This window comes from Pangasianodon hypophthalmus, chromosome 16, assembly GCF_027358585.1.
Source record: "Pangasianodon hypophthalmus isolate fPanHyp1 chromosome 16, fPanHyp1.pri, whole genome shotgun sequence".
Taxonomy (NCBI): Eukaryota; Metazoa; Chordata; class Actinopteri; order Siluriformes; family Pangasiidae; genus Pangasianodon; species Pangasianodon hypophthalmus.
The window spans coordinates 762,501-775,000 of NC_069725.1; the positions used below are offsets into that span (position 1 = coordinate 762,501).

At 40.5% G+C, this 12,500-nt stretch overlaps 1 protein-coding gene across 6 annotated transcripts in view; it reads right to left on the minus strand.

The window, feature by feature from the left end:
* The window catches only part of iqsec1a (IQ motif and Sec7 domain ArfGEF 1a), a 115,846-nt gene that overhangs the window by 43,293 nt on the left and 60,053 nt on the right, over positions 1–12,500 (minus strand). The window contains exon 1 of one of the 6 annotated variants that reach the window (XM_053240561.1): positions 4,892–4,952. The exons of the other annotated variants lie outside the window; for them this stretch is intronic. Coding sequence (XP_053096536.1) covers positions 4,892–4,917 — 26 coding nt within the window. The 5' untranslated portion in view covers positions 4,918–4,952. Of the gene's footprint in view, positions 1–4,891; positions 4,953–12,500 lie in introns of those variants that run through there. 6 annotated transcript variants of the gene reach the window in all.

Sequence of the window (12,500 nt, forward strand, 5' to 3'; positions counted from 1 at the left end):
GAACTAAACCCCAAAGCTCCTCATCTTAGCTTCGTTTTAGCTTCATCATAATTATTTTTCTGGATTTCAGCTAAACTATGAGTGACTTTCAAGTTCAGCAAGAATGCAGGGGGAAAGTCTTTTCCTCCAGCTCACGCCGAGGGCCTTCCCGCCTTCCCGCCTTCCCGCCTTCTTGCCTACAAAAACAAAGAGCAGACCAAAAAGAAAATGAGAGCGAGAAGAAAAATGAAATGAAAAGAAGAAGGGGGGCCTTGCCCGTGAGGGACGAAGTTGGATGTGTTAATGCAAACCAGCAGGGCTTGAAGAAAAAAAAAAAACCCCAAAAAACTCCAGACCTCTCACAATCCAGAGCTTTGTGTTCCTCAGCCTGAGCAGAGAGGCCTAAATAACAGCCGTCGCCCCTCTGATGTCATGCGCCGTCTCTCATATTTGCTTGTGCTGGAAGCGGAGAGGAATGAACCCGCTCCGGCTCGGGCTGGAAGCGATTAACGGCACTGATGTCATGATTCAATACAATGGCAGTCTTTAGGGAAAAAAATTTTAAAAGGAGAGCAAAGAAGATTGGCGCCGTTAACTATAAACGGCCCGCTCGAAGCTTTTCTTCATCTCAGTTTCCAGAAAATGACTAAAATGCCGCTGTAGGTCCACCTCAGAGTCGCACGGATGAACAGGAAGTGACAGTAATTAGAGGATGAGCCGAGGCGAGTCTCTGATGGTGGAGGAAAAGCTGGAACAGATGTGGAGCCGCCAGCAACCTTCAGGGGACGAAGGACAAGATCAAAGATCAGGAAAGCTCACAATTCTGTTCACAACTTCCTCCAGTCGAGAAGAACGTCTGCATTTAAAAGCGCTTCAGGCGTCGCTGTACTGATCACACGCATACACGCGAAACCAGACGTGGAAAAAATACAGAATATTATATTTCTGGTGTCAAAATTTTACTCCATTACAAGTAAAACTAATATTCTCTCTCTCTCACATATACACACACACACACACACACACACACGTTAACCTCCGCTATTTTAATGCTAGATTAAACTTTATTGGCTGTTTGTAGATTAAATAAAGCTCAAAGTGACCACAAAGCTCACAGGACATCCTGACTCATATCCTAAACTTTGATTCATATCTGAATCACCAGATCAAATGAGCTCCTAATAGTATTAAATAAAGAATTTGATTCATCTGTGTGATTCAGACTTGATCCATATGAATGAATTAAATTTGATCGATATGAGTGATTCAATTTTGATTAATGTAAATGAATCAAATTCAATTCATATGAGTGATTCACACTTGATTCATCTGAGTGATTCAAGTTGGATCCATCCATCAAGTTGGATCCATCCAAAACCGGAGTACCTGGAGGAAACCCCCAAAGCACGGGAGAACATGCGAACTCCACTCACACAGGGTGGAGGCGGGATTCGAACCCACAACCCTGGAGGTGTGAGGTAACAGTGCTAAAATGATTCATCTGAGTGATTCAAGTTCTAGCCATCTGCGTGATTCAAATCTGATTCATCTGAATGAATCAAATTTGATCCATACGAGTGATTCAAGCTTGATTCATTTGAGTGATTCAAATTTGATTAATTGATGCATTTTTATTTCACTTTTATTTCCTTTTTTCAGAAATAATAAAAAAAAAAATAGGAAATATTTGGATATTTTGACATTTATAGATAATTCCAAATTTATTTTGGTTTCTAATGAAGAAAAAAAAAATGTTGATTAAAGCATGCTGGGAAAACCCCTTTCTATATATGTAATATTTTGTATATGTAACTCTATAACAACTTTCCTATTTTAATTACATTTAATAGTTATGCTTGAAACTGAATGTCTGTAAAATCTTATCATATTATTTTATCTTTATGCTGTTTGATTCGTGAGTGAGTCGAAATTTGATTCTTTTGAGTGATTCAGATTTGATTCATCTGAATGAATCTCAGTGAACATGATTCATTTATGTGAACAGAGATGCTCTCGTTGTATTAGTGTGAATAAATGTCCTTCCTGTTTGACTCTGAGTCCTGCTTCATAAGGGTGTCACGGATCATGTTTCTGAGTCTAGGTTGGAGTCAGGGTCGGGAGAGGGGTCAGGGGTCAGGGGTCAGGGTCAGGGTCGGAGCAAAGTTCAGCCGGTCGCCGTGGGTCAGTGCCTACTCTGAACAAACACACAAATAAAACCAAAATGTCTGAGAACATAAACAACAACAACAACAAAAAAACAGCTTTTTATAATAAAGCACCTAACACCTCCTAGTTTACTTTCAAAGACATCAACTTCATTCCAGCCAAGAACCAGCGGAGAACCAAAACAACGTTGTGTTTCTGCTCAGAAGGAAATAAAGAAGTGTTCCGTATTTACACTGTGGTGTTTATGTCTAAAGAGCAAATAGAACATGAGTCACGAGCCAGTTACTCAACAGCAGCGCTACACAAATCCACAGCTCTGTGTGTGTACAGAGAGAAAAAATAAACACAGCACAGTGGGAGCACATGACACAGCAATTTACAATGCGCACACACACACGCACACACACACACACACACACACACAGGGAAGTGCACACGACTCCATCTGCTGTCCCGATGCTCAAGCTGCACTGCGTTTGATTGTCTTCTGTCACTAATGACACTTAAACCCCATCTCTACTGACACTGGAGTCTCCTTCCTGACACTGGAGACTCCTTCCTGACACTGGAGACTCCTTCCTGACACTGGAGACTCCTTCCTGACACTGGTCAACACTTCCTACATACTGCGCTGTGAGGTGTTCAGGTTGTGTACTGAGTTTTGGACTCCAGAACACTGAATCTATAATTATTAAGAAATAAACAAAGTGAAGAACGTTGTCTAACACATCACTGCTAAAATGTAATTTAAATGCTAAAATTATTTTAGTTAAATATTTTTTATTTAAAAGTTTAAGTTTAGTAAAAGTTTAGCTTCAGTCTGATTCTTTAAAAAAAAAATAATCTGTAAAAAAAATAAAAATAAAAAAAACACAAAGATAAAATAATATTAAGTTCCATTATGAGATTTTACAAACATTCAGTTTCAAGCATAAATATTTCTACAAATAAAATAAAAAATTAGAAAAAAAAACCCCCAAAAAAATTATGTACATAAATGTAATTAAAATCTTTATATATTTACATACTCAAAATATATACATATATATAGAAAGGGATTTTGCCAGCATGCTTTAATCAGCAATATATATATATTTATATATATTTAATTTAGAAACCAAAATAAATTTGGAATTGTCTATAATTGTTGTTAAAATATCCAGATATGATTTTTTAAATCATAAAATAACATCTAATTGAACTGCAGGATTTTACATTTTCCAAAATTTTTTTAATTATTTCTAAAAAAAAGAAAAAGGAAATAAAGAAATAAAAATGCAAACAAACAAACAAACAAACAAATGAATAATCAATTAATTAAATAAAAATAAAAATCTATACCATCTTAGAATAATTTCTTCAAGGTTATTAGGATGAACAATAGATCTACAGAGAACCATTAAAGGGACGTCCTGCAGAACGCTGTAAGGTTCTAGACGGACTCTGTACCAGGTCATCTCTGCACTCTCTCAATCTTACAACTCCGAGGTGTTGCTGCTGCTCTGTAGGAAGATGTGCAGATGTGGTTCCCTGCACACACACACACACTCTCACTCACACACTCTCACTCACACACTCTCACTCACACACTCTCACTCACACACTCTCACTCACACACACTCTCACTCACACACTCACACTCACACTCACACATTCACTCACATATAAAAACACACACTCACTCACACACACACCCACTCACTTGCACACACACACCCACTCACTTGCACACACACTCACACACACACTCACACATTCACTCACACATTCACTCACATATAAAAACACACATTCACTCGCACACACACCCTCGCACACACTCACACTCTCACACACACTCACACACTCACACACTCACACATAAAAACACACATTCACTCACACACTCACTCACTCACACACACACTCACACACACACACACCCACTCACTCGCACACTCACTCGCACACAAACACTCGACACACACACACACACTCACACATTCACTCGCGCACACTAACACATACACACTCACTCAGAGTAAACTAAAACAGAGAGATGTTCTCTGCTGAGACGTTCTCTGTTCTATCGTCACTCTGAGGTCACTAACTCTGTGTTCTTGTGTTGAATCGTATCGCAGGATGAAATAAGACGGCATTACAGACATGTGAACGTTCCACGTGGAACTGCAGCTAAAACTCAGCCTTTATCACGTAAATACAGTTTCAGAAGAAAGAAAAAAGACGAGAACCTTGCGCTAGATTGAGAACCATATGAAAGGTTTTATGTGGAACTTTTTAAAAGGTCCTTTGCTTCAATACAATCTGTTCTACACAACAACATAAACTCTCTGATATTCCGAGTGTGTGTTTCCCAGAAGGGTTCTGTGCAGAACCTTTAACTATATACGAACCCATGAAAAGGAACATTTAATGGTTCTTCACTGCTGTTTCCAAGAAAGCGTCCCAAGTAGAACTTTTTATTAAGTTAAGAAACCTTTAACTATCCAAGAACTCATGAAGAACCTCTGAGTATTTTTCTCCCAAAGAGTGTTCTGAGGCAGCAAGGAACTCTCCAAAGGAACCCTTTTTTAAACGGTCTAGTAAATCGAGAATATTGTTATATATTAAAATAATAAATGTAAACACTAGATGAACAGATCTACAGAAATAATCTGTAAAAGTGCAGAACCGAGCAGCGGAAATGTAAATAAAGAACCGAGTTCCACGTTTAGGACTAAACTCCAAACTTTAGAACATCACCTACCTCGAGTAAACGTCAGTCGATCTCATTCACAGCTTTTCCTTCTCATTATTCAGCTCTTAGCAGTGTAGTGAGAATGACACACACACACACACACACACACACACACACACACACACACACACACACACACAGAGGCCAGTCAGACGAACGTAGCGCCTCCCCACGCCGTGCTGTTGACGTTGGCATCGAGCACACGGCTTCTCCACCACATTTTCCAACATCTCATGTGTGTCCTGATACACGCCAAAAACACGCCCGAGCTGGAAATGCTCAAAAAATTAGGAACAATGTCGTATCACGGGATCGTGTACATCTGCGTGAAAGTGATCGCTATTTTCATATAAACTTTATTCATCAGTCAGGACTGCGAATCCTCAGAACCAGCTCGTAAACACGATGACCTGGACTTCCTCCTCACAATTCCCCATCCTGCACACGTCGTCTCTTTTCACCACATTTTCCTTGCTGGCACAAAATAATAAAAAAAAAATTAAAAATGCAGTAACATTCACATCCCAGGAAAAAAGTGCAGCATCAGCCTTAAAAACATGCTTGAAGGAAATCCTGTTCTGATGCTGATGACGTTTTACTGCTTTAAATGATGACGAACGTGTGAAATCCTGCTGCTGACATCCCGACTCAATAAAACTCACACTACAGCGCGGTGAAATGCTCGAATCTGATTGGTCAGAAGCTGCGCATCATTTCTGTATAACGGCGCGGCTCGGACTGCAGATCCTTCTGTAACGTGGACATTAGGATTTGATTAATGCGCTCGCTCTAATGCCTTATCGTTTCCATAGTAACAGCTCAGTCACAGGGCCTTTTTTTTTGTTTAACAAAGAAAAAAAATTGTAATCGTCAATGTGATGCCTTTTTTTTGTTAGGAGACGTTTAACATTTATGGAAGGAGTCTCCAGTGTCAGCGCTTTGTAAAGTTTCCCAGGACAGCAAAGTCTTCAGGACAGAGGAGTTTATACTTCACTATGCTGTTCTGGTAAAATGACAAGCTGGAGAGAGAGAAAGAGAGAGAGAGAGAGAGAGAGAGAGAGAGAGAAAGAGAGACAGACAGAGAAGGAGAAAGAGACAGAAAGAGAGAAAGAGAGGCAGAGAAAGAAAGAGAGAGACAGAGAAAGAGAGAGAGAGAGACAGACAGAGAAAGAGAGGCAGAGAAAGAGAGAAAGAGAGAGAGACAGACAGAGAAAGAGAGACAGAGCGAGAGAGAGAGAGAGACAGAGACAGAGCGAGAGAGAGAGAGAGACAGAGCGAGAGAGAGAGAGGTGAGGGAATGAGTGTTTATCGCAGCTGTAAGGTTGAATGTGTCAGTAAATGGCTGTGGTATAAGTGGAATAAGACGCTCCACACCGTGAGGTCAGAGGGAAGAGTAACTCAGCGTGGATTAGTTTCCTGTAAGCGCACAGTGTGGAGTGTGTTATTCCTTCCTTATTGAAATGTGGGAATGAGATCATTAGGACTCAGTAACACAGGATGGTTACGTCAGACCCCCGAACCGGAGTGTGCAGAATTACAGGCTTTTAGAAACAAGAAATTCATAAAGAATTTAAAGAAGAATAGAGCAGACCTTGGATTATTAATACAGTTTCTATTTCAGCTGGATTATACACTATTTACAGAAAAATCTATCGTTTCAGTCGAACACGTCCAAGCAAAACTAACATTTTATACTGAAATACACACACACACACACACACACACACACACACACACACACACACACACACACACACACAGAGTCCAGTGATGTGAAATATCTAATCTAATGCACAGCACTCTGGATAAAGCCTGACTGTTACAAGACCAGGAAATGATGTCATTATAATATTGAAGAACTTTTGAAGATTACGTTTTCATTAGTTTTCAGGTCTTAAGTGAAAAACATGATAAAGTGAAAGAGCAGATGTTCATCAGTGGACCAGATGTTTCTTCAAACACCAGTTAAAGTGCATTATTTATGTCTCTACAGCTAATTATATTTAATCTAACCCTAATACAGAAGCTGTCATGAACGTGATGACGTGATGAAGCGACGTGTGTTTTGTTATTTAAAGGATGAAAAACAGGCCGTGTGTTTTTTCAGGCTGAACTCCTCCCAGGAACTTTTATTCTTTATCCAGCGTGGGTTCTCTGATAAAAACACAGAACCTCGGGGGAAGAACGCAGAGTTCATAAACATCACGAGCAGGATGTGAGCTTTTCCACTAAACCTCACACACACACACACACACACACACACACACACACACACACACACACACGACAATATTACAACCACTAACATTTCAAAACAATCCAACCTTTTCATTAGACGCATTAACGCTAAACGACTCTGTGTTATCAAGCAGATGGAGAAAATAATCTCATGAAGTTACAGAGCAGGGGAAAGGAAACGAGTCGAATCATCACCATCATCATCACCATCACCATCATCATCACCATCACCATCACCATCACCATCACCGCGCTCTCGAGCGGCTCAGAAGCGCGACATTCGACGAGGATGACTTTTAATCCACGGCTGTTATTTACTTCACAGCTCCAGAACGACTCACAGTGAATCACTTTAACTCACTGAATCACGACTCCATGACTCACGACTCCAGGCTGTAAATTACACTAAACTGATTCACTTTCCTGTAAAATACAAACCGAGATCCATGAAGATAAAATTCCCTTCATGTGTGCGGATTTTGATGGAGAGGGTGATGACGTCATCACATTCCTAACGCCGAACAAACGACAAAAACAAAGATTTCTATCTAACATTGTTTACTTCACGACTTTCGGAACATCAACAACTTGTTTGGAGCTTTCTCTTTCTTTCTTTCTTTCTTTCTTTCTCTCACTCTAAATTCTTTCTTTCTTTCTTTCTTTCTTTCTTTCTTTCTTTTTTCTTTCTTTCTTTCTTTCTTTCTTTCTTTCTTTCGCTCTACATTCTTTCTTTCTTTCTTTTTTTCTTTCTTTCTTTCTTTCGCTCTACATTCTTTTTCTTTCTTTCTTTCTTTTCTTCTAGATTCTTTATGCTCTCTTCCTTCTCATTTCATTATCCATGCTTTTATGTCTCTCTCCTTTCGTTTCTTTCTTTCATTTATTTGCTTCTCCATTCATTTCTTTCTTTCCCTGTTGTTTTTTTCCTTCTTTCTTTCTTTCTTTCTTTCTTGTTTTTTTATTTATTTTTTCTTTCTCAATTCATTCTCAATTCTTTTTTTTAAATTTATTCCTCTTTTCATTTTTTTCTTTCATTTATGTGGCTTTTCAATTCTTCATTTCTCTCTTTTTCTTTCTATTTTTCCACTCTTGATTCTTTCTTTATCAATTATTTTTAAAATTTGTTCCTTGATTCTTTCTTCCCTTCTTCTTTCCCTCCTTTCTTTTTTCCTTCCTTCCTTCCTTTCTTTCTTTGTGTGACATTACAGAGTCTCATTAACTGTAAACTTCAAACCATCGTAAACGTTTGTGACTTTTTCCCCCCAACACCAGACTGAAGAAACAAACGGTTCCCTGTCGTTCCCCTGAAGTCCGATGGGAAGATCGGATAAATTTCCATCCCACAGGAAACGCTCAGCCTGAACCAATAACCGAAAGCATTCATTAATTACTGAGAGCTAATGAAGAAGCATCTGGCTCTGTAACGTCGTCGAGTCGAGCGGCTCAGCAGTTCCACCTGCGAGAGAGAACTCAGTGAAATCGATGTGTTCATCAGGAAATGCAGCGCTGATTACAGCGTTTATCTGATGGAGGAGATACGAGCGAAGGAAGCGGCTAACACACAGCACACGAGCACTTAGCATAACGAGGGTCTTAAAGATTCTTAAAGTAGATGCAGAGTTATTTCGGTACATTCTGTCACCCAAAACAACCAGGTCAAAGGTTAAACTGATGCTGTTTATTTATCCGCATTCCTCTAAACCTGGATTTGATCTAAAGCAGTAAATAACAGTCTTATGAAGCTAAAAACAATCCCAAACCGCAGAGCATCATCAGCATTCCCTCCGCATCAAATCACGAACAAATCACGAACAAATCCACCATGAAAGGGATCAGCACGTCTTTCCTGCTAACGTATCCGCTCCTGTTCACACACGAACCCCTCGGATTTCTTCGGAATTGTCCTCGATCTCGTCCTGGTGGACTGTAGCGTCAGTCTTTACACGACAAAGCCACAGGTGATCGCTAATCTTCTACGCACGGTCACAACACCGAGCCGCGACTTCAGAGACATTTAAACAGATTTTCTCAATTCTGTGCAAATTTTGTATGAGTTTATAAAGCGACAAATCCAAACGATCGTCGCGAATAATTCCTCGGACCGATCCTATGTCACGTGTGGTGCGACGTTTCTTCAGTTCCCCACTCACAACTTTAGTTCCTGTTTACTGTTTAACACAAAAATGAACAAAAACTTAAGCGTGGTTTCATCTTCTCCTGTTATATACGACCTCTCTTTATTATTAAATGTGTACAGAGACAGTAAGAAGAAAAATAAATCTCGGACAGAAGTAGCTGAGATCGTCGCTCTCTCTGGTGAGTGTATGTAGCTAGTACAGTTAGCTCGCTTTGCTAATCTAAACCCAGAACGAAGCCGAGCGCGTAACACATAAATCACACACATGATTTTCACTATGATCAGTGCTTTATTTCATTTAGTTAGATTTAGAAGCTACAAATAGCTACTACTGTGTATGCTGGACAGGCCACGCCCACAAGAGACCATCTATAAGCAACATGAGATGCTCGTCACCTGCTAGCGTGACTGTAGCGTGACACAAGCAAAGGAGACGCGTGAAAGAGCTTCTCGATGCTGTGTAGATCTTAAGGTCAGGAAATTCAGAGCAATCACACGGAGTGCTGTTTAAGCCACAAAAAAGACCAAAATCCAAATTTATCCAGGATCAAAGTGAGTTCTGGCTTCTTTTTTTTTTAAACTCCACCTACCTGCCCGAGTCCGTGGTTCTGCCGTGGTTCCATCTGCAGAGGGCTGAAGAACCGTCTCACATCCAGAATAAAAGAAAAAGCTGGTTCTGTTTTGCACTCTGTTGTCCAGACTGACCATCCAGCTCATTCCATCAGTGACCACATCCCTCTCATCCCTCCCTCTCATCCCTCTCTCTCTCTCTCTCTCTCTCTCTCTCTCTCTCTCTCTCCCCCACCCTCCCCTCGCTCTCTCTCATTCCTCTCCCTGAGTTATTGCCCCAGTATGCAGTAAAATGCCCCACAATTCACCATGTCACATGTCTAAATTAGTCCCTTCATCTCTCTCTCTCTCTCTCTCTCTCTCTCTCTCTTCTTCTTGACTTCTTTCTCTCAGTCTTGTATTTCATTTGTTCAGCATTTAACCTCTGAGTCTTTTCCTTCCCAGATCTCAGTTAGCAAACAATCCTCATATTCAGATTACAAACGTGTTTCCCTCGGCATGGTGAAGTTTTCTGTAAAGAGAAATGTGTTAATGTAACATGTAAGGAAGGAGTCTCCAGTGTCAGCGCTTTGTAACAGTCAGAGGTAAAGCTGTAACTGTAAGTTTTCCGACGTCTTCAGGACAGAGGAGTTTACGCTTCTTTGCGGTTTCTCACTAACATGCGGAACAAGCTGCGATTTTATTTTTTATTATTAACTTGAAGAGAGAGAATAAAGAGGCTGGTGAGGGAACGAGTGTTTATAGCTGCTATAACGTAAGCGACAACAGGAACTAACTCGCTTCACAAGCATTAAATGTAACTATAAACAGATAAAAAGTTAAATATTGTTCTTTAATTAATAAAATATTGCAGTTGTTGGTAAATTGCTGTGGTATAAGAGGAATAAAACACTTGGGGAATCAACTCCATGGTGGTAATCCTGAGCTATGACTGAAGAGAGAGAAGAAAGGATAGACAGGAAGTGCTGAAGGTGAGTATAAATGTGGAAATTAAAAAAAAAAAATCAGCGCTGACAGATACACAAACACCTCCGCTATCAGCACCAGGTCTGAGAACATCCTGTCAGTGAGAATAGGAGTTACAGAGAGATCAGCAGGTTCCTCTGCGCGTTTCTCGAGGTGCTGACTGGCTGGACGTCCTCCATGTCGCATCCACGTGGTGAAAGAAAAGCTGAGTGTGAGCGCTCATTCACAGACAGGAAACCGATGGCGGTTAAACAGGAAATAAACGGAGCAGGCGCAGATTTCCTGCAGCATTTCAGAGTTCGAAATAATGAATAAACACTGTGTGTGTGTGTGTGTGTGTGTGTGTGTGTGAGAGACAGGGTGGTGTGATGAAGCGGAGTTACTGTTACCACCCTGAAGTTGATTATTTTCCTCTAACAGCACGTCCCTGAGTGTTTTATTCCTCTTACACCACAGCAATTTACCAAATATTACATTTTTTATTTATTAAAGAACGACACATCGTACTTTTTTATCTGTTTATAGTTACAGTTAATGTTTGTGAAATGAGTGAGTTCCTGTTGTCGCTTACGTTAGAGCAGCTATAAACACTCGTTCCCTCACCAGCGTCTCTTTATTCTCTCTCTTCAAGTTAATGAGAGAAAAATAAAATCGCAGCTTGTTCCGCATGTTACTGAGAAACCGCAAAGAAGCGTAAACTCCTCTGTCCTGAAGACGTCGGAAAACTTACAGTTACAGCTTTACCTCTGACTGTTACAAAGCGCTGACACTGGAGACTCCTTCCATACATGTTACATAAACACATTTCTCCTTTGTTTCACCAAAACCGGTTTATTATTTTTAGCAGAGCGTCCGCCGTACACGTCCCTGTGAAAGAGCTGTTACTATAGAAACGATAATTTATTAAATTTTACAAGCACAATAAGATATGAAATTTCCGTGTGTTTACATTTATGATGATTTATCAGTTGAACCTACATCCACAACGATGAGATGAAAAAACTCTGAACGTTTTAAAGGCGCTCTACGTGATCGAGAAGATTTCAGGCGAGACAGACACCCATTATTTATTAACTACAAACATGTAACACTTTAAGAACGTTAAATCCTTGAACAAATATACAGACCATTTACTCCAAATCAAGAGTTAATCTCTCTCTCTGTCTCTCTCTCTGTCTCTCTCTCTCTGTCTCTCTCTCTCTGTCTCTCTCTCTCTGTCTCTCTCTCTCTGTCTCTCTCTCTCTCTCTCTCTCTGTCTCTCTCTCTCTGTCTCTCTCTCTCGAGAACTGGAGCAGGTCATAAATCTCCACAGAGATGTTACGGACCAGAGTGAGGAACCTTCGTGTGTATTTACACAGAGCAAGCACTCATCCGACAGCTGCATCTCGTCTCAGCTCTCTCCCCCTTCACCAGGGCTCGGAGCCGAGCGTCACGGCGAGAAGAACACAGCTGGAGGTGACGAGAACATGGAGAGATTCACGTCTCTTCTGCTGTGCTGTGGAGTCTGGCATCGATTCACACATCACACGCTGGAGAGAGTGAGCGAGGAACATCAGCAGCTCGCTTCAACACCACAGGGCTTCATCCTCACGCTGACTGCGTGGAATCCAGCGTGCAGGAATTCACCGTCCTCTTTAGGTCTAACGCTTTATCCACAGAACAATATCAATTAAAAAAAACAACAATGGATCCACGTTTAAAAAATAGATT